Source organism: Lolium rigidum, chromosome 5 (genome assembly GCF_022539505.1).
Source record: "Lolium rigidum isolate FL_2022 chromosome 5, APGP_CSIRO_Lrig_0.1, whole genome shotgun sequence".
Classification (NCBI taxonomy): Eukaryota; Viridiplantae; Streptophyta; class Magnoliopsida; order Poales; family Poaceae; genus Lolium; species Lolium rigidum.
The window spans coordinates 20904257-20927479 of record NC_061512.1 but is presented as its reverse complement, the minus strand read 5'-3'; the positions used below and the strand labels follow the sequence as shown (position 1 = coordinate 20927479).

At 39.0% G+C, this 23223-nt stretch overlaps 1 protein-coding gene and 1 non-coding gene across 2 annotated transcripts; both read left to right on the top strand.

The window, feature by feature from the left end:
- Positions 1-15923: 15923 nt before the first annotated feature.
- Positions 15924-20909, top strand: LOC124655284 (serine/threonine-protein kinase SAPK4). The gene is made up of 9 exons (XM_047194203.1): positions 15924-16073; positions 16239-16313; positions 16876-16977; positions 17064-17117; positions 17327-17419; positions 17506-17598; positions 19895-19999; positions 20100-20198; positions 20303-20909. Exons 1-9 carry the CDS (start codon positions 15954-15956, stop codon positions 20648-20650), a joined length of 1089 nt encoding a protein of 362 aa, XP_047050159.1. The 5' UTR covers positions 15924-15953; the 3' UTR covers positions 20651-20909.
- Positions 20910-21996: 1087 nt separating this feature from the next.
- Positions 21997-22194, top strand: LOC124658614. Its single transcript, XR_006989322.1, has one exon. It is a non-coding gene; the product is annotated as a U2 spliceosomal RNA (small nuclear RNA).
- The last annotated feature ends 1029 nt before the right edge of the window (positions 22195-23223 follow it).

Genomic DNA, 23223 nt, shown 5'->3' with positions numbered 1-23223 from the left:
CACAGGAGGCGATTCGTCGCCGCGGAGGCGGCGACCTGGGCGAAGCCAGCTGCTGCGGTCTCCTCCACCCGCCGGCGACCTCCGCCGCCAACAACCGCAAGCCTCCACCGCGGACTCGCACGCGCCTTCGCTGCACGCTCGCGCGCGCCTCTCCCGCAGACGCGCGGGCCGCTTCGCCGACAACTCGGGCGCACATCTGACGGCGGCACGCGCGCCTGCGTCGCCGATTCGCGCACACCTCCGCCGCCCACACGCGCGGCCCTCCGTTCACTCGCGCGCGTCTTCATCCTTTTGTGAGTTCCTCAATTTGTTCCCCCATTTCTTACCAGAGATTTCCTGTCTGTTATAAAGCGCCCAGAGAATCATGCATGTTCATCTAGGGTTTCTGGGTTAGTTTGTTCTTCTTGGATGCGATTGAGTAGACATATAGGCAGATTCGTCTAGATTTTCTAGGGTTCAAGTTGAGATATGCATCTACTATCGTTTTGTGTGTACAGCTAGTTTCATTCTGAACGACAATAGTCATTGCAGATAATTTGGTTTTGTCTGATATACATTTTATTCCATTTTTCGTATGTAATGATGAGTTATTTGTTCAAAAGCTTTTCTGAACTTGAGGTATGCATCTACTATCCTATATCTGACATACAGTTCTGAAGTTGATTTGTAGTTCAAGTTTAGATGAATAGGAAGTGCTTGATTTGTTGTTTCTTACACACCTCTGCTAAGTTTTTGTATAGACTTTGTTCCATGTTTTTTTGCATCATCTTGTTTTGCTTGTTACAGCTGCAAGGCTCTTAGTGTACTGGAATTTTTATAATTCCTTATCCAATAATGAACATATATGATTTTTTTTCTTTGAGTTAAGTGTGGCTTATTAAATCTCAACTTACACTAGATTTTGTTCACTAGATTTGTTAAAGCTGCAAGGCTCTTACTATACTTGGACAGTATGATCTTAAACTACATTTGTTTTTGTTTTGGACTCATATTTCAGATAGGACATGTGACTCTGCTTTAGTATTTGATTGTTTTAGTACTAAGCAGTTAGTACTAAGTTTTTGAGTTGTATGTATACTTCTATTCCACTTGTTCACTATACAGTTGAAAGGCTAAGTATACTGGATTTTCCCCCTATGGGTGATTATGTTTAAGCTTAAGACAGTAAGAGACACTTTTAAAATGATTTCCTTCGAGGTAATAATGGATTAATGATATATAGGGCAAAGAGATCAGATCATATGTAGCTGAAGTACAATGTTTCACCCTATGGGTGAAACACTGTACATTTGTCTTCATCTCTGAATCCTCTAGTCTTATAGGTTTTGTTGCATTTCCGAAAGTCACAAGTGACATAATTAGAATGTATTTTTACATGTGTGTTCAGGAAAAATATGATAATTTAAACAGGTTTTTATGTCAAAGTTTACCTATTATAGTTGGATAACTGATGTAAAAGTTGAGTATTATGTCAACTTTTTGGTTATTTTTGTCATACAATCTCTTATATGCCACTGTTTGGTGTGTTTCCTTTTTGTTGCCCTGCTCCTTTGTTCGACACACAACTTCACCATCTTGACTTCGCTGATTCATGTGTTGTACGTTTTCTGTACTAACTGCTTTAGTTGTTTTTGTGTTTTCATGTTAATACCTTTTGATTTTTTTTGAGTATGTTCATAATATCTATAATATTAGTTTCTTTTCTATGCCATGTATCTGAGAGAAATAGAAGTGATTACAAATTTTAAGAAGTTACTACATATGTGTAGTTCTCATATTAACATCTTCTTATAATTTTATTTGTTTTATGTAGTGTTCTCTAGCTTTTTTCGAAAATGAAGATACATAACAATGTTACAGAGGATGGAAAGTATGAATCCGATGTTGAACATGAACTCACAGAAACAGATTTGTCTCAAAAAGAGTTAGTCGAAGATATAAAGTTACTTGTAAGTAATTATTCACACAAACAACTAATTTCTTTTCCTGAATTTTATCATTCGTAGTTTATGTAATCATTTCTATTTTTGTTTGTTTCAGGTCGAGAGAAGTGTAGATAAAATTGTGAAGAGAAGAACAATACATAAAAGGAAAAGGAAGGTATATACTTTTTTTGTGAAATGTTTTAATATATTTATCTACTCTTCAAGCTTCCTTTTTGTCTTCAAGCTACTTAAACTTCATATTCTTATGCCATTTGTAATTTATTTTTCATAGACAAATAAGATTTGTGGTCAAGGTCATCCTGATAGTGATGATGATGCTAAAGCATATAGCAGATGCAGTGTGCCATACCTTATAACAGTTTTGAAGAGCATCTTGTCTTCTGAGCATAGGAAAAATCTGGTCAAGGGTTTGGGTTTCTCTCATTTTCTCGGACTGGATGATTGCAATGTACCCAGGCTTTTTGCACAGTGGATAGCAGACAATACAAATACTGATACTCAAGAAATCCAGATTGGTCTGAAGGCAATCCCAATTAATCCCAAATCATTTGAAGATGTTCTTGGCATTCCCGCAGGTCTATTACCAGTTGAGACAGATGAAGAGTCAGGGAAGTTATCATTTCTTGCACTGTATGGATTGTCTGAGGTTCCTACAATTAGATACTTTGGTGATAGGATCATCGAGAACAATGATCTATCAGATGATGATTTCTGTAGATGCTTCATGTCTGTATTGCTTGGAGTATTCATATGTCCAAATTCATCAGCTAGACCAAGCACAAAGTATATGGGTTCTTTAATTGATGTTGACAAGATTAAGGAACACAACTAGTGTAAGTTTGCGCATGATTGGTTGATGCTGTATATCAAGAAGTATCAGAAACAAAGAGCTAAACATACCCATTTGTCACTGACACTAGGAGGCTGCATTTATCAACTAACGGTAATTTCTTTTTTGGTTTTGGACTACAGTTACTGATTTGTTGTTATATTTTATCCACAATGAAATTACTTTTCATCATATTTTGTTCCAATCTAATATTTAATTTTCTTTTTTCATATAAAGGTGCGGTATCTTGACTTCCTAGATTTTGGAGGAATCCAGTTACCTTCAACATTACCAAGGATTTCTATTTGGAAAGGGAAGTTAATAAAACATTTCAGTGAGCTTGATAAGGGAACAGACGGAATATATGGTGTTACTTCTGTAAGTTTTCGTAAAACTTTTTCTCATTTCTGTTATGAACAGCATTATTATATTCGTTTATATCATATGTTTTGGCTACACATTCATTTTTTAAGTGTGTGCTCATGTAATGTATTATGATAGTCCAAAGTTTTGACAAATGGTTGCAGATAAAAGATTGGACGCAGAAATGTTATGCACAATCTACTAAATCCAGCCTAGATAATGCAAGTGATCTTCTATGCTTCAAAAAGGAGATTGAAAAACTAACTGCGGATTGTATGACCTATGACGTATGAATCCTTTCTCATTTTTTGTTGACTAATTTTGACTCACTCTCCATGCATCATCTGATTTTTGAGATGTGCTTTTGTCTTTATGGATTTTGTGTCTTCTAATTTTATTTTTAAACTAATTCATGTTCCTACTTTCTCTGTAGATGAGAAATGAAATTTACGATTCCTTCCAGAGTCACATGATAGATGCAGACAGACCAACATTTGTCAGAGCCCAAACTCTTGTGCTAGATTGTTTGAAAATTATAATTGGAGAAACAAGCAAAACAGTACCATCACAAACTACTGTAGTTCTGGAAACTGAAGGTAGTAACCTTGAAGAAGATGAGAACGAAGGTATAATTCTCTGTTTTCAAGTAAAGTTATTGTTTTCCCTGAGAGGCGACAAACTTTGATTTTTATCAATCAATTAATTGCCTCACATTTTTATGTAATATCATATCTTATTCATCGGAAGAGAAGACACATTTCAGACACACATGCTGACCAACAATGTCACAATCGCAGTGAGTCTCATATGAATATTTCCCCTACTGAATCTGAGGTAACAATTATTTATCTTGTATTGTTACTTTTAAAGACGCACTTTAATTGTTCTATTTCCTGTTATTTTTTTGTAATAACATATGTTTTTAATTGCGATGTGACCATAGACTCGAAATAATCTTGCAAACAAACAATCACAAAGTAATGTGAGGGACTCATCGATTTTGAGCTTAAATCACACACCAGAAAGAAGTTTAAGCTTGAACCACGCACCTTCTGATGATGATGGTATCAATTCATCTTCACTGAAACCAATGGAACAAGGGAATGAAAAACAACTTCATCACAATGAAGGTAAATGATGAAGAAAGCTTTGCACCTTTTTTTATTAATAACATAATGAAACTTGGGAATTGAATCTTTTTTGACACTATAGTGGTGCATGTTGCTGATTTTTCCCCCTTCTTTTTACAGAGTTATCTAAATGTGCATCAGCTATTGTGGTTACGCATACCCCTGTAATAGAGAATGAAGTAATAGGATCAAAACCAAATACTCCGGTTAGCAGGGAAGAATATCTCAAAGAAGCTAGTAAGAAGTATTTCTTCTTGGATCCTTCAATTCCTTCATTCAGATTGGTCGACTGGCATGATGACAATGGCAAATTCATTGATGAAGTAGAACTACGGAGGCCAGTAGATTGCAACTTGATAAGAAGTCAGCATAAGGTTTTGCTCTGATTTTTTTGTTTGTTTCTATGTTGTCTTATTTGGAAACTGATTGTAATAACGGATCTCTAATTCTTGGCTCTGTGTTTTCTTTTTTTACCTTCTCTGGTTAAGTAGAATGAAGGTCAAAATGAGGGTCAACCAAACGAGGTATTCAACTGAATATACCTGTCCTGTCTTAGGTAATACCACATCTTTTCTTTTTTGTTAATTTTCTCATATTTTTCTCATGTAGGCAAACTGCAGCTATGTTTGTTCCCCTCACAAAAATGAATCGATAGCTTAGAAGGTTTTCTCAGTTTACCCTAACAATTCGCTTCCTTCGATTTCTATGCTCCTAAATTCATTTCTTTTTTCGATAATGTTATAATGTTGTTCTCTTAATTTCTGGCAGCACAATGCAGACAATGAGTTTGAATTTAGTTCTATACAATGTGGTCAACGACAGAAAAGCTACTCACATTTAAATGACCATTGCAGTAATTTTCAAGCAGAACAACATGACTTCATTGATTTAGATGTGAGAATTCTCATTGTTCTTTTAAACACATTTTTTTATCATAGGAATAAATAAGATAACTAATTTTTAATACCAATTATTTTTTTGCTCATTTCCTGTAGCCATCTCAACCTTCTCAGCATTCCCAACCTATGCCAAAAACTGAAAAGAATGCAAGAATTAATATCACAGGAAGAAAATTGTTCCAAGATGACTTTGATGAAAGTCCTCTAAATATTGATTCAAAGATGAGCCAACCTGTAAGTTTACTGTCTTTTCATATTTAATTCCATGTGTTCTATACTGTACCTAACAAGTACTTTCTTTGCAACCTTAGTGCTTATTAATTATCATTTTGCAAAGTGTATTACTGTGTATTTTTTATTTTTACTTAATGGCCAGTTGCAACTAGGTTGAAAATTAGTTCATTATGCCTAGTATAAACTAGGTTGAAACTGGGTTTTTTTTTGTGTTGATTTAACAAGTTTTTGCAGTACAGTTGTTAGGTACAGTATAACTGGATCCAAATTTTTAGGCATGTCAATGAAAATTTATAGTTATGCTAAAATGTAGGCATGTCTGAAATTTTATAAAAAGTGTCAACCACTGTTAGGAAATTTCTTTTTGTTGGTGTATTATGATTGCAATTGATCAGAATTTTAATTTAACTATTTTTTGCAATTGATGTGGAGTTGCCATGTTTATTTGGTCGTATGTAACTTATTAATTGTTCTTTTTTTAATAGATGGATCCTGAAGTAGAATTCATGTACGAAAACCTTCGCAATGAAGAAGCAACTCCACCAAACTCTCCTGAAGTGCAGTTCATGGGTGTAAAGTTATGTAAACCTGTCGAAACATCACCGGAAGTACAGTTTATGGGTGAGAGATCAAGTAATCCTTCTGGACCAGCATCACAAGCACAGCTCCTGGGTGAAAGAAACATCAACAAATTATCCAATGACATGTCTGACTTGAGTGATAATCTGTACAATGCTGGTTTGAGCCTCGGGAGTACTAGTTTTTCAAGAGGAAAGGAAAATAAGCCTCCAAAGCGAGTTGTTAACCGCAGTTCATTTCTTTGTTCACCTTTTGAAATCAATAGCACAATATCAACCAAACATGGACCTCATGAGATGAAGTTGTACGAAACAATAACAACACTATGTGATGATCCAGAATACCATGAGTACGTACAAGTTATACAAGCTTACATGTTCTTTTTCTGTATTTTCATAAATTTAATCATTTGCTGTAACAAATATCATTCTTTATATGTTAACTAATTGTTCTCTGGTTTGTTTTCTTGTAGTAGATGGATTATAAACATGAATAACTGCAGAGTGTCACTCAAACAGCTTGGTTGTTCTATGAAACAAGAGGGATGGGTAGAAGCATGGGTCATCAACTGCTATTGTAGAAAGCTTTTCAAGGATAACCATCCAAAGAAATCGCAAAAGCATTTCTTTTTCCATACAACAGTGGTATGAAATGTTTACACTGGAGTTTTCATTGTGTCTTTTTATTTTATGTATTTGCATGACTCGATGTTAAAAAAATTTAATGGAAATATTTTATTGTTCATTATTAGGAATATTTCCTTGAAAAATGGCCTAATGAATATATGAGAAAAATATGGCAAAAAAACGTAATCAAAGGATTCCAGGGTGCGGACTCAGCTAGGAAATTGCACCTATCAGAACGGGTACGCAAGTTATATGTCACTTCATTATTTCATTTGGTTTTTGTAAATTAAGTATTACATTGTTATTTTTTAGCTCTATAATGTTATTTCATAATCAATATACTTTATCCTAAAATTATTTTTTATTTGTTGTTATTCCAATTAGATTCACTTCCCTTCATTGTATAATCGTCATTGGTTTCTATTTGCTGTTGACATGAGAGTACGCAAATTCCTGTTCATGGATTCACTTTGCGGAGAAGCAAGTGAGTTACACAGAGAAGTAGATGATATGATGGTATGCCATATACAAACCATGGATACATATTTTTTTCCTAATAAATGATGTTATTCATTTTATGTTCTTATTTTTTTTTGATTTAATCTTTGCATGCATTTTTCCTTTTTCATTCTTTCCAGATTACAAATTTCAAGAAAACATGGGCTGAGTGTAAACTAAAGGATATGCATTTCGAAACATTTGGCAAAGCATACCCAAATTTGCCAAAACAAAGAACACCGTACAATTCTATTCACCTTCATTGAGTTTTCTGTTTGCTCTCTGATTTGTTTGTCTTGTATGACATGGTCTTGCTAAATTTATTTAAACTATTAAATTAGGAACGATTGTGGAGTTTTCCTCATCAAGTATATGGAACGATATTGCACAAGGAACCCCAATTCATGCTCTTTTCCAGCCAGTGATATACCAGATTTCCGTGTTCAAATTGCTATCGACACTCTGTTTAATGATTACAACTCTCAAGTAGAAGAAATGGATTTCATAAGTACATTTGACTTGGAGGTAACTTCTTCATCTCTACATAAGAATATCTTTTACTTGTTTTTTTTTTACCCTTTTGTTTAATGTTTGTATTCATATAGTCATACAAGAAGCGTTCTCTTGGGAAGAAATGATTGAAGAAATGATTTTGCAACAGCTCTGTTAATCAGGGTAAGACATTAGGATGCATTTGTAAGAATCACATTTAAGATCGAAAAGTTTTGTCTAAAATATAACTCAAATTTTATTATTAATAGCAGACCAGTAATCCAGTTCAATCTATGATGGTCATGGCTTCACTGAACACAAGGGGTGAAGTGCTGAAAATCAAGAGGGGTTCATTTATTCTGCACTTCTTTTCGCGCTGGGCTATCTGTACATTTTTAGTGCTGAACTTTTTAATCTGCTGAAACTGTATGAAGTGTTGCCATCTTTTGTAAAATGTGCACTGCTGGATCATTCTGTCACTCTCATGTTTTGAACTCTGCTGGACATTCTGTTTGTCAACTGTTGTTGAACTGTACTGCAGTAGTCATTTTAATTCTTCTCAAAATATTTTACAGTTGCTGTTGTAGTTGATCACTCACATGTTTTGAACTCTGCTGGTCATTCTGTTAGTCACACGTTTTTGAACTGCGCTGTTTTTGCATTACATATTTCAATTCTTCTCAAAAAAAAATTCAGTTGCTGTTGTTGTTGATCATTCACATGCGCTTTTCCATCTGTTCTTCATCGTCACTTCCGATTTTTCAAATATCGCCAATTTTATTGTGCAAAAGTAAGAAATTTTCAAACTCTTTTCATGGAACAATTTATGTTTTCTTATTCAATGTTTTTCCTTTCTTTTTGAATACTTTCTTTCTGCTGGGAATTCTTTTCAATTTTTCATCGTTGGGGGTGGGGAGCTCCGCCTATGTCATTACTAAAATGCATAGCCGGTTCTTCCAAGCCCGGGAAAAGGAGGAGGAACCACTACAACATGATTTTTTCTGGATATTCTACTACTTATTTGGTGAAAAAAAATTCACTATATGTAAAAGATATTATGTGTAGGGCAAATTATGTGTATTTTCATGTGTTTAGGGGAACTTAAACCAGGATCTGATCATATAGGCATAATTTATGAATTAAGAGGACCATTATTTTTATTTTTAGTTGTCAGACGAGAATGCCCTGTGCCTATTTTTGAATAGCATAATGGAACCTGGGAACTGAATCTGACACTATAGGATGCATGTTTCATGTCCATGGCTTTTTTTACCATGCATGTCGTGTTGCACTTGAGCATTTTAAATGCAGGTTGTGGTTAATTTTCGACAGAGACAACAGGGTAAACTTCCTTTTTTTCTACTCGTTATTTCATGATATATGTGTAGTTGTTTCATACTAGTCATTTCATATATATCAGACAAATACATGGCACAAGCCATTTTGTTTTTCTACTTCTTTTTAATAAGCTAGCTTTTTGTAGTTTTCTCATTGAAAATAACGGTAAGTTGAACCAACGTTGTTTCCTCTGTACTATGAGTCTACATTAAGCACCCGTGCTATATACAAAACATTTTCTTATGTACTCCAATGTTATGTTTTCTCTCTCTTTTCAGTGTTGGTACCTTTTTTACTGACATTTTTGTGATAATTCCTAGGTTAACTGACACCTGGGTTTTGTAATTGCAGGTAACTGCTTTTTTATGGTTATCGCAATGTATATATAAGCTGTTAACGACAGCTGTGAGAAGCTAACACTGATCCTGTAAGCTCCCAGGTGAACATAGCGGTGCACATCACGCCTCCTTTCTTTTTTAGCAAAACATAAGCAAGTTGTTACAGTCACTACATGCTATAAACTTTCATAACCTGTCATAATTTTCATGCAACAAACCTAATTGCAATTGAACAAAGCATTCTGAAACCAATGACTATCCCATGTTATAAATTTCAACTTTGTTAAATTACAGATGCGGATAGGTTCCTTATGAACAAATAGTTTCTCCAACAAATTTTTGGAAATGCAAACTGCATGCTTCACTTCATCAAGCCCTCAGAGCACAAGTGGACTGTCTTGCGCCTTTGATTTTTTCTTCGATTTGCTATTCTCTGTGCTGCCAGTAGTCTATCGCTTTTTACTTGAATTAGGAGCTGCAAAAGATTAATACTGAAATTAAGACACGGTAATATATATTCTTTTTTTGCATATTAATTTTGAATCCTTTTACTTCTCATATTTTTAAATGACAGAGTAAGTAAGTAAGTGTTAAACCTGAAGTTTTCTTGCTTGTTGACTTCTTCGGAAAACATGACTTGTCTAGGTGTTTCATGTCGCAACCTGCAATATTATGCGCATGTGATCCACAATGGCTACACGTTATTTTCTGCTTTGAACGGAATTCCTCAGCTAAAGGTTTCTGTCGTCCCGTTACTCGTAGGCCTTCCTCTTGGTTTAGCTACATCGGGATTCTCAAGGGTTGCACCGAAACCATCATCAACTACATCGGGACGTATGTTCTCTGTCTGATTCCCATTTTTCTTTTGCTTGTCTGCTTCTTCCTGAGCTGCATTTATTGCATCTAACTTTGCCTCTATCTGAATAGCTTCTTTTACTACCAAGAGATAACGTTCGTTATCACGCGAACCTTCAGATGCAATATCAACCAGCCTTTTTGTCAACAGAGTAAACCTGAGGTGCCGGTTCTTCTCTGTGAGCTCCAAAGGTACATTGTACTGCTTGTCTCTCACTACCTTCCTGTCTTGTGGCTTCCACCTTTCAATGAAGTACTTTGCTGGTAGTTCTGAAATGTTGAGATTTACAAGTACACGAAGTATGTGGCTACAAAGTATACCATCCTTCTGAAATTTGCAGAAAATGCAAGAAAAGTCTTCAGTTGGTAGATTAACCAGTACAACAAACCTCCGAGACCTGAAGTCCTTTTCTGCAAGCATTCTTGTCTTGTGCATATCTTTCATTTTTAATAATTTCATCAACATGCAGTTTAGCTGTAAAACCTAGCTGTCTCTGAAACTTGTAAAATATTTGCCGGTTGTACATTCTGCCAGCCTGATACTCAATTTCACTCTTCACCCAGTAATCAGGTGTAGTAGTTCTTGTGATTGAGTCCTGCTCTCTTTCCTTCTCCTCGATTTCTTTAGTGATCCTCTCGTACTCACCCAAGAAACTTATAACACTGTAAGTTGAACCAACGTTGTCCTTGAAAACTGAATTAGTCCCCTCACTTCTAGCTGTAGAATGAAGAAAAGGAAATAAATCCTTCTTGAAGTATACAGGGACAAATTTTGCCCTGTTTTTCCACATTGCATTGAAGTATTTTATGTGTCCAACATCATATTTCTGAACCATATCTTGCCAAAGATACTCAAATTCTTCAATGGTCAGAGAATTGCATAGAATATCTGAGACTTCTGCATGTAAGTTAGGTTTTGTAGCAAATGATCTACCACACTTTTCATCACATTTTTTCCTTATGTGGAAGAAGCAATTTCTGTGAACTGTCTTAGGGAACACTTGAGGAATCGATGTAGCCATAGATACGCACTGGTCTGTTATGATTGTCTGTGGAGATTTGTTACCCATGCAATTAAGGAACTCTTCAAATAACCAAGTGAAACATTCCGCTGTCTCATTCTGTATAATTGCACAAGCAAATAGGCAAGTGTGACCATGTCCGGTTACACCTACGAATGGAGCAAACGGTAGGTTGTATCTGTTGGTCTTGTATGTTGTGTCAAAGCTGATGCAATCTCCATACAACTCATACATCCTCCGTGAGTTTCCATCAGACCAGAAGAGACTTAGAACTTTGTTGCCCTCACCAAGTTTAAAATTGTAGTAGAACCTAGGATCATCTTCTTTTCTTTTACGGAAATAATCAAGGACCCGCGTCATGTCATTTAGCTTGCACTCATTTCTTATTGCTTGTTTGCACATTGCTAACATGCTTCTTTGTGTAAGGTACATCACCACCTCTCAGGTAAGAGAGGATTGACATAATTTTCCTTGGTGGAAGCTTCACAGAGGCAAATGTGCGGATGAACAACTGCTCATCTTCTGTCATGCTCTTATGGGATCTCAGGAATTTTGTCTCCTGCGGTGGACTTAGTTCATGGTTATGTTCAAGGTGCACTGAAATTACCAACCAATTTCCATTCTTTAATGAAACAACCATTTTAACTAGGCAACCTGTGTGTTCTATCTTATTACTCCTTGCTCTTCTTTCCGCGGGAACAACCCCTGTCCTCTCTTGTTTCCTTAATTGTTTTTGTTTCCTTATTTTTTCTAGAGTTTCTTCATCCACAGGCTTCCCTGCACGGTTGCACACAAATGTCACACGGGTGTGCCCTGTATTTCCACCTTTCCTTCCATGGTAATTTCCTGCCTTGGCAATAGAAAAGCCACATATTGAAGCATACTCATTGAAGAACTTATAAGCTGCATCATCAGAAGGAAATTGCATATCAAGGTGAGGAGCATGATGATCCCGAACTTCTTGACTGCTTGTTTTTGCATCTGATTTAGCTTCTTCATTCTCTAGGAAAGTAACAATATCTTCTTCTGTTAGTTCACCCTCTGTTGTTTTTCCTTCATCATTATTGCTGCCAAGATTTACGCGACTTTCACTGCTTGCATTAGGTAGATCTTCACCAAATATGTCATAATGTGGTGCTGCTTCTTCAATGTCATCATCTGAATCATGAAGTTCTGGATCCATGTTGTTTGGGTTTTCTTTTGAATGTTTGTCATAGCTTGTCTGAGAGGAAACATGAACATTATCTTCTTGAACAATTGGATCTTCGGGATAAAACCTGTCTTGATTCGCACTATCCGATGTGATATTCTGAAAGTTCCAACCACAAGAATTTTCCATACTTGTGTCATGTATGACTGATCGGTTTTCTTGAGACATGCCATTGTTGCTATCTGAATATCTACCAGTGATCATGAATAATTTGTTCTGCATTTAAAAAAAAACATAACATTGCAATGAGATGAACGAAATACAAATAAATTCTTGTTATACAATGTCCAAACAACAATTTAAATACCTCAGCACCCATTGGACCTTGGACAAATGGATTGTAATAATCTGCTGTGCTTTCTACTCCTAGCAACATCTGAGTGTATGACATGCTTCCATCTTGTGAGAAATTCATCTACACAAGAATACAGAGACAAGATTTTTATACTGTCAAGTGGTAAAAGCTATTTTTTTAGATGGTCAATTTGTAATGTTTTTTCACAAGCTACTCACAATGTCTGCTTCTTCATGACTGTTGCAGGAACCTTTCGCGGATTGTTCGCGCACACCAGCATCCGAGAATTGCTGCACACAATAGCAATTTTGTCAAAGCTACTTCAAAGTATTAATTTCAGATTTCAAGGTAAATTTTACCTTAACTGGCAAACATAGTTGAATTACTTTTGTTCTGTTTAATGTGACAAAACAAAAAATCTTAGGTAACTAAGCCCATACTTTTTTTAAAAATGAATGTCCAATTTGAATGCATGCCAAGTCCCCCAAAAAATGTAATGTATTATAACAAGGGCCATTATAACAACAATACATTAGCATCAAGTTTGTTTTTCCCTGTACTGTATGTGTTTCTGATCCTTGTGTTATGTGCGGTCATTTTTACACATGTCTGAATGCAAAGATGCGCTCCAGTAAACAACTAGACTTTGTTGATGAAGTGCTTCAGTTGGAGAGCTACTTGGTGAAGGTTTTCTTCGGAGCACAGACAGTAATCTTATGTGCATTGCTAGCATGATCTAGGAGGGTGCAGTTTTACTTTTGAACATAAAAATTGGCTACCAATATAAGATTGTGTGCTGTAAACTTGACATCCTTCGCTTTTTCGGTGTTCATTTGCTGTCTGTACATGTAGTTGGAAAATGATGGTCAATTTCTCTTCTTACTGGCAGATGCAGGCTACTTGGTGAAAAATAACGGTACAAACTGTCAATTTGTAATGTTATGCTACTGTCACAATTGAAAATATATTTTTTATGTTGCTGTCAGCCTATGATTTTTATTTGCAGTTCCAGTATGTGGGACCCTGATGCCATGTGCTACCCGCGAACCAGTGCAAAGAAGAATGTGAAAGACTTGGTGGTAAATGACTGAATACTTTCCCTCTGTAGTTACATAACCTTTATATGAGCACATCTGTACTTACATGTGGTTGGCATCTTGAAATTCTTTTCGGAAATGATAGCAAAAAATAAAGTTGCATCTGTCTATTTTTTGCCTTTGAACTTTAGCTACACTAGGTCCTCAATTCTTACTATCTAAAGTGACACTAGCCAATGAGTAGCAACAATACAGTATGGATCAAGGTGCATTACCTGTACTGTATGTGATTCTGATCCTATCAAGTAATTTCCATAGTTCTGCATTATGCCTGAAATAGTTCAGAGATTTTAAAATTTGTCAGGCTCCACAAATATATACTAAGAAACTTGTTTCAACAAGGTAGATGCAAACATCAGGAATGAACTTGTCTCATGTCATACTCTGGTATGTGTTGTTATCTTCTCCGTCAGTTTGTACTGTTGGGAAATCAGTCGGAAAATCGTGTCTGATGTATGGAGTCTTGTTTGATGCATGATCTGAAAAATACAGGAAAATCAAGTTGCATAGATCCATTTTTTCATTCATCATTTTCGTGCAGGTTCTTACAAGAGAAGAGAGAACCTGTTTTAAAAGAAAAGGTTTTCCTGACCTGTGTAAGTAATTGAGCCTCCTGTTTTCTGGCATGAAGTCTTTTCTGATGCATCAAATGGAACTACAGAAAATAAAGGAGCATAGTTACGTTTTTCATTCATCATTTTCGTGCAGGTTCTAACAAGAGAAGACAGGAGAAACTTTTTTTGAACAAAAGGATTTTATGGGTTGTCTGACCTGGGTAAGTAGTTGATCCTCGTTCGGTACTCAGATCTGTGATTTTAGACCAGAAGGAATTATGGAGAACATCTTTGCTACTCATGATTTTTCGTCAGATCTGATCTGCTGTTCTTTCTCATCAGGGGTTCACTTTCGTGAGAGAGAGGATGATGGAAGGGAGTGGTTGAGGGGTATTTTTGGCATAGGATCTCGTTCTGGTCAGCAAGTTTTCTTCAGCGTCAAGACACAATGACAGGTAACGAGGCCCAATTGTAATACAGGCCCAACAACGTCAAAGAAAGAAAGATTAATTTGTACAGGCCCAAAGGGAGCCGAATTTTTTTGTACAGGGCCATATCGTGCTGGATGTGAGTCAGTTTTTGACCCAGAAAACGTGATGACGTCAGTCGACTGAGATTTAATAAGTCTCAGTCGACTGAGCTCCAGGTGCTCCCTTTTTTATATTAATTTATGCAGAAAAACAGTATGGCAGACATTTTCGCCTAGGCTTGTAAAACCTGTGACCATGAGCATGCAGTAGGAACATTTCTAATACCAATCATCCCGCCGTTTTCAAAGCTATATTCTCTTTGACCAATAATAAGTGTCGTGATTTTAGTTTTAAATTAACTAAAACCGTGACATTTGTTATGAATCAAATCCCAGCGGAAGAAAGAGCAAAAGTGGCTGAGGAAAAGGCATCTCTCTGGTAGCTCGAACAATTGGAAGGCACAGGCGTCAGTTCGCTGCAGGCAAAGATAAACAAAGGTTTGAAGACGATGTGAGAACGTTGTGATCTAATTAGGTGATCATTTATTATACTAACCTAGTGGGATCATTCCTGTGATGGGCACAGGTACATGGCCGGATACCAAATGGATATTTTCCTCTTTTTCCCCTCTCTACTTCAGCAGGATATTTCCCCTTGATCAAAGAAAAAAGCTTGAGCAAAAACCAAATTAGAGACATCGAATCCAGCGGCGAATCGCGGCCAGCCAGGCAGGCAGAGGCAGGCAGCTGGGCCCGGTGGCCACGGTGCGTGACGCGGACGGCCGGCGGCGTGGCCCACCGGACATCCCCTCTCACCTTCCTTTCTTCCTTCCGCCTGGCACTGCCCGCGATCCGCCTCCAAACTATATAATCCCCCGCCCGCGCCACACGCCCACGCCCCGCCCCCACACGCGCCACCACCACCATCCACCATCGACGCGACGCACGGCACCCAACCAGCCTACCGACCGACCGACCGCCCGCACCTCCTCCCCGCGCCGGTCCTCCTCCCGCCGCCGGGCGCAGCCGCCGCCGCCGGAGATTCCGGGACCGCCGCCTCCCCCCGCGGCTGCGGCCGGCGTGGGCCCCACGGGCTCGCTGGAGACCGCACGCGCACGGGAGGCCGCCGACGCGCGGGGCCCGCCCGGAGCCGGAGCCGGAGGAGCGGCGGCGGAGGGGATGGAGAAGTACGAGACGGTGCGGGACATAGGGTCGGGCAACTTCGGGGTGGCGCGCCTCATGCGCAACCGCGACACCCGCGAGCTCGTCGCCGTCAAGTGCATCGAGCGCGGCCACCGGGTTCGTTCCTTCCTTTTGTTTGTTTGCTACCTTGCCTGCCTGCCTGCCTTCTCCACCTATTTTGTTTTTCAAATAATTATTCCGTAGTAGTACTGTATTTGGGACGGCTTGCTCGGTCCGGTGGATTTTAATCGCCCGTTTTGGGGGATCTGTGCCCTTGAGCAGATTGACGAGAATGTGTACAGGGAGATCATCAACCACCGCTCGCTGCGCCACCCCAACATCATCCGCTTCAAGGAGGTCAGTTCCTTCGTTCCTTCCTTCGTCGTCCACATGACCCAATTTGTTCTAGTATCTGTAATTTTTTGAAAACATTCTGGTCCCGTTTTCGTCAGAAATTGTCTCATGTTTATACCGGGTTCTCTAAAAACGGCGCGGGCGAAGTTTTGTTAATAATATTTGTAAAACAAATTCTCTCAACTGCATGTACCGGGGAATCTCTTGATTGCCACCTAATTTTCCTTGATGTTTCCCGCATGATACCTCCTTTCCCGTGTTCCCCTTTCCTCAATTCGTTTCATACCGTTCCCCTTTTATCCGTGTGATTTAGGCATGGAATCTAACGTTACAGATGCGCCTGGTCGTGGGACATGTTTCCCGTGGCAATTATTTGCTCCAAGCACATAGGCATATCATTCTGTTCGCCCTGTAGTAGCAAAATTTTAACGGAACAAGGAATCAGATCCTCCTGATGGCTTTACTGCTCATTCATGCACACGCACATGATTTTAATGGAGTAGTAGCTCCTTATTGAAGCACGCGCACATGATTTTAATTGTTCTGGGGGAAATTAATTCTGCAGGTGGTACTGACGCCAACAAATCTGATGATCGTCATGGAGTTCGCAGCAGGTGGGGAGCTGTTTGAGCGCATCTGTGATCGTGGGCGGTTCAGTGAGGACGAGGTCTAGTGATTTATTTCTTCAGTTTTCTGATCTTAGCTCTTTGGGTGGAAGAGCAATACTTAATGTTTTTTTTTTGCTTCATGCAGGCCAGGTATTTCTTTCAGCAGTTAATCTGTGGTGTGAGCTACTGCCATCACATGGTACGAAACACACGAGCAAAGATTATTCTTATGTTAATCTACATTCAAAATAGAAGCCGCTTTCCTTAAGCACAAAATTACTACAGCATTTCAAGTTTTCTTAAATCAATTGCTGGCTTCAGTGTAAACCATCTGCACTCTTACGAATAAACAAATCTCTAGTGTACTGTATATTTCTAATTACTTAATTCTTGGGCCACGTGTACCAGCAAATATGCCATAGAGATTTGAAGCTGGAGAATGTTCTCTTGGATGGCAGCGCAGCTCCTCGCCTCAAAATATGCGATTTTGGCTACTCCAAGGTTGTTCCTGAACTCATGTATTCAACCTTAAACTCATTGACATCTGTAAATTCTCACAGAAAATGTTTTTCCCATTTCTGGTTCAGTCGTCAGTATTGCATTCAAGGCCCAAATCAGCAGTAGGGACGCCAGCATATATTGCACCAGAGGTGCTATCTCGCCGGGAGTATGATGGAAAGGTGAGCTTGCAAAAAAGTTACCGTGTTATGACATTTTTTTGCATCTTGCGTCTGTTAGCACTTTGCAAGTTAATCTTGTTAGGTCACTGGAACAAACCTCTTTTCTAATCATTGTATGTGCAAATTCTCTTTTATGTTCTTGTTTCCATATGCAAAATATAGTATGCAAGTTTAACTCACGGCATGGCTGAAACCTGGGAGTATTTGAGCATATTATTGTTGATCCACCAAGTCTTTCCAGGTGGATAGAATAGTTGCTGCCTTGATGCTAGTTAAACTTCTCAACCACTTAGTGGATGCACATGTGTCCATGATTGTGACGTTACATATGCTTGGCATCTCAATTTAATCTAAAGTTAGCTTGGATGACCGGGCACTCCAAGGCTAAAGGAGTCTCTTCCAAAAGTTTACATAAGCAGGGAAAGGACCTTAGGAAATACTTCATCTTTAGTTTTATTCATTAAATTGTATGGATAATTCGTTAATTTTATTTTAAAAATACCACAAACATTGGACCAACAGATGATCTGAAATTCCCTTGATGAACGCATCTGTCTGATGAGGAGTCACTGTCAGCATGAGGTGCTGGAACATCTTCTGTTTGGTTTCCCGAGGTAAGATGTACAACAAAGGATGTTGACACGAAAAGTGGAGTGGACTATTTGATGAACGCAGACCATCCATCCAGATAATAGGTTCTTATCCTACAGATTCTCCATGTTCCTACGAGATGGCTCACCTTTTAACTGTCAATGAAAATTTTGGATTCTTGTTTCTTGTTTTAATAACTTTATCATTCATAGATAGGATTTCCAGTAAAACTTAAAGTCCTTTATACAACCCCTGTTTGTGGTGATTTTTTCTGCAGCCTACTTTCATGGCTTCCAGTTAGCCACTACTCTACGGAAACTACATTTTAGAGCACACTACACTTATAGCAATAGACCTCTACCAATTACATATCTAGCGCACAGTCCAACTACTATGCAAGAACGTATAATTCTCGTCCACATTGTAGGCAATGCAATGTCATGGCCTAGTAGAAAGATCCATCATATTGGCGCGTATGATGCAAATGGTGGGCTTTATTCCATAGCTTTCACAAGAATGGAGAGCTATAGTATTGCCATGTTTGTTTCACTTAGTTTTTGTCATATTGGTGTTTCCTGATTGACCCAGTGACTGTAAGGGCAGCTTAGTTATTTTGCTTTAAATATTAACTATGACTACTGGGGTAGGGTCATCTGTATGTCCAGGTTGGTTTTGCTAATCTATGTTCTAACATACCTTTGAAGTTTCAGAGTGGAATCTGATGTTAGTTTTCTATTTACTAAGCATGTCCTAGTCCTAGGTGAACTTGAAAGCCTTGACCTTTAACTAGCCTAAAATAGTCTCCCACCCAAAAAACAAATGCTTAAAATATCAGGACACTGAAGAACGATCATCGAGCAAGCCAAAATTAGCTTCTCAATTTGGTACCACAGAATTTATCGATGCTACTTGAACCGTCGTGGCTTTTGTACATTTAAAGCTTCTTTTAAAAGATCACGAGACCATTGTAGGACCATAAGTACATAGTAGTTTATAGTATCGACTTATTGTTTGTACCCCAGTAGCTGCCCCGCCAGCCAGTGGGCATCTTGTCGACTTGAAACAGTATTGCTGACTCTGTTTGTCACCTTGGTACTTCTTGCTCAACTTGTTGAGTGTACTTTGCTTATAGTTTTTCTTATGTTAGATGAGCTATCCTGATTATGCCTCAAATTTTCTGCAATGTTGTTATATCAATGCAAGGAAACTGCATTTAGGCTAATCTTACATGAATTAAGTATGCTAAGCCACCTAGGAAGTGGAAACTTATTTAGCAATGCAAGGAACCTGCATTTAGGCTAACTGGGTAATGCAATAGCAGGACAGGACTGCACTAGATGGAAGTGATTCTGTCGATCAAGTATAAGTCCCATTATGATTCTTTGTCTTGGCACCCCAAAGTCAACACAATTTCATGTATGATTACGTAATATTTAGAACACTTATATCAAAACCACATGGTATTAGCATAAATGAAAGTAAACAATGTCAATCATATTGTCACATACTCCCTCCCCTCCTAAATATAAGAAGTTATGGGAATTCAAGAACTCCCAAAACGTGTTATATTTAGGGACAGACTGATAACAGATTATATTTAGCCCTGAACTCTTGTCCTTCATCCTAATGAATATTTGTTATTGTTATATGAGATTATTATTATTCAGGTGTACTCATTAGCAGAAATGGATCCTTGTTAATGTAGCTTGCAGATGTATGGTCCTGTGGAGTGACTCTTTATGTCATGCTTGTGGGAGCCTACCCATTTGAAGACCCAGATGACCCCAAGAATATACGCAAGACCATTCAGGTACCAAGCTAGACTTATGAGTAGATATCTCCTATACATGTCTACAGGTTTTCTTTTTGCACCTCACATAGCTCTCATCACGCTTGCTCTTCATCTGCAGAAAATAATGTCCGTGAGTTATACTATACCAGACCATGTCCACATATCCATGGAATGCAAACAGCTTATGTCCCGTATCTTTCATCAAAGTCCAGCGAGGGTAATGACCTCAGCCTGTTTCCTTCACCTGTCCCATTTAGGAAAGGTCGTCACGTTTAATATCAGGTGACATAGTGTTGACGTGGTAATTTGAATGTTGTCCAGAGAATCACAATGAGGGAGATAAAGAGTCATCCATGGTTCTTGAAGAACCTGCCAAGGGAGCTGACGGAGACGGCGCAAGCTATGTACTACAGGAGGGATAATGGCGTTCCTTCTTTCTCGGAGCAGACTTCAGAAGAAATCATGAAGATTGTCCAAGAGGCAAGGACTATGCCAAAGTCATCCAGGCCAAGCTATGGCTGGGGTGACGAGTGTTCAGATGACGAGGAAGACAAGCAAGAGGAAGACAGGCCAGAAGAGAAGGAGGAGGAAGAGGAGGATGAATATGATAAGAGAGTCAAGGAGGTTCATGCAAGCGGGGAGCTCCGCATGAGCTCGCTACGCATATGAAGAAGTATGCGGAGTAAGTTACTTGTAGATAATCGGCTCATCATGGAACTGCAGCACTGGATGTGGTATATGCAATTTTTGCTGGAAGTTTGCTTCTGTTTGGTTTTCCTTCCTGTGTAACATAATTTACCTGGACATGGCGACTTCAGTGGTCTGGTATTTGGTTATTGACAGAAACGATTGTACATATAAAGCGTGTGCTTATGTGCCCCCTGAGAAATAGCTATGCAGTTCATGTTTAAAACATGGAGTTTATATACTCCCTCTGTCCCACCAAAGTTGTCTGAGATTTGCCAAAATTTGGATGTATTTAGACACTATCTAATATGCAGATACATCCAAATTTTGTCAAATCTCAGACATGTGAGAACTGGCTCGCTCTGAATCAAGAACAAAACCTTTTTTCTGAGATCAAGGATAATAATAAAGTAGCTAGTGGCACTATTTTTCTGAGATCGTAAGTGACACTATTTTTCTGAGATCACTAGTGACACATATATGGGACCTCTGAATAAGCAGTGGGGATACACGAACTGGCTAGTAACATAAAGAGGAACCTAGTAATCTGATATATCTTCCCCCATTCACGACATTTTAGTACAGATGATGAATGACAAGAGTTCGAGGTCCCAATGATTGTTCATATGCCGACTAGATCTGGCATTGCTTTTTTTTTCTATGGAAGGCCATCATGGCTAGTTTTATTAATATCAAATAACAGTTACATCGTTTAGAAGAGATTGAAGTAAAAAAAAAGATAGGTGGTTCATCGATCCAATTACAAGAAAACTGAGAAAAAAAATATTACTAGCTATATTATGAGCTGCAACATTCACATCTCTTCCACAACGTTTAAATTCGACCTTCCCTATACTTGCAGATTGTGTACATATGTCTGAATAAATCGCAATGTCTTCATCCCATATCCTGTCCTCCCCCGAGCATAGTTGTATTACGTCCATTGAATCTGACTCCGCTTCAATTGCATTACATCCCAAGGAATTAGCAAGATTTAAACGACTGAGCATGGCCAAAGCCTCCGCCGTGACTACTGAAGAAACATGAGGAATAAACACAGATTATCGGGACATTGCTTGACTGCCTAAACAGCAGCCCAACTCGAACAACCGAAGGATGCCTTGTACTCTCTGGCAACGTAAGCCATCAAAATGGGCCGTGGTCTTCTTATTGGGCTCCTTGGAGCCCAAACGGGAGGCGCAGAAGCTCGCTGGTTGCTCGCCCAAGCTCTGCGCTGCTGCTCGACCGTTTAGTCCCACCTCGCTGCCGGACAGAGAAGAGGCGGTCGAGGGAGCTATAAAAGGAGGCGGAGGGCAGCGGTGAAAAGCATACCTTTCTCGGCCTTTTGGCTAAGATCAAGTGTAGTATCTGTTCTTATCAGTTTAATATCTGATATGTGGGCCATATGCCCACAACGATATTAAATTTATTTTTTGTGGGGGAGGGCCCACCACAGTGGCTTGCCACTGGGGTCCTCGCGTGTCGCCCGGGCGTTGCACTACTGCCCGGTGCCTGGCGCACCCCAACCAAATCTAATCCTAAATTATGGTTCTCTAGTCATCGGAACGTAATTATCTCTAGTCGAAAAACAAGATTTCACGGTGGAGGAGTAGAGACGACGGCGATACATGCGTTCGATATCCACCCCCTCGTTTCTCCTACGAGCTTGATGCCGCTCGATTCACACTTCAGAGTCTCGTAAACTGCGGCGGCGCCCGGTGTGAGCGGGGCGGATGTGGCGGTGGGCGACAGACCGGGGAATCTGATCCAGCGGACGCCGGGGAACCCGTCGGAGAAGAGGTGAGTGCGACGTCTCCTGAAACCAGATGCACAAATTTGACAGGTAGTGGGCTCTTGAGGGCAGTCAGTTGTGTACTAGCGCAAGGAGAGAAGAAGCATCATATCACACTGAAGGTCGATTACTACTCCAGTTAACTATGGTGAGTTGTTCGTGCCTGTTTCCTGTTGTACCAAGTCAATTTGCGCTGTTGATTGTGCGCAACAAACTTATGCCATGTAATGATAAATACTGTAGCTACTGGATTCTGTCCGGCACCATATATCAGATATATGATGTGTTCGTAACTTGTTTGCCTTGTACTGTAGGTGCCTGACTAGGCAATTACATAAGTAAATCTGATAATAATGCTGAAGAACAGAGATCCATTTATATTGTCTCTGTAATCACTCGAGCTGCTTTCTAAGTTGCTGCATTTTACACCTGTATGCTTCGGAAGAACAGCAGGATTAAACCCATTGAATAGGAGATGTACATGTTGTCATCCTGTTCTTATCTCGCTTCCTTGACACATCAGCAGAGCCCCTTGTAGATCAGTGGAACCAATGCCAGCACACTGTCTTCAAATCATATTTGACACGGAGTTCTAAGGCCTTATAGGCGAGTTCCTCACTGGGTTCAGAAAAGTCGTATCTAATTTTATTTAGCATTCATTATACAGATGAGGACAGGTGTAGCATTAGAGTTTTAATCTACATAAAAGGAAGCCTCGTCTCCTTGTATTCCTGCTTGTGTATGTTGTTGAATTTATCATGGC

What these genes read in the sequence shown, in the direction of transcription:
- LOC124655284 (XM_047194203.1), top strand. Translation starts at nt 15,954, where the DNA reads ATGGAGAAGTACGAGACGGTGCGGGACATAGGGTCGGGCAACTTCGGG. An exon ending in GCATCGAGCGCGGCCACCGG is followed by an intron (nt 16,074 to 16,238) that starts GTTCGTTCCTTC and finishes GCCCTTGAGCAG; the next exon opens with ATTGACGAGAATGTGTACAG. An exon ending in ACATCATCCGCTTCAAGGAG is followed by an intron (nt 16,314 to 16,875) that starts GTCAGTTCCTTC and finishes TTAATTCTGCAG; the next exon opens with GTGGTACTGACGCCAACAAA.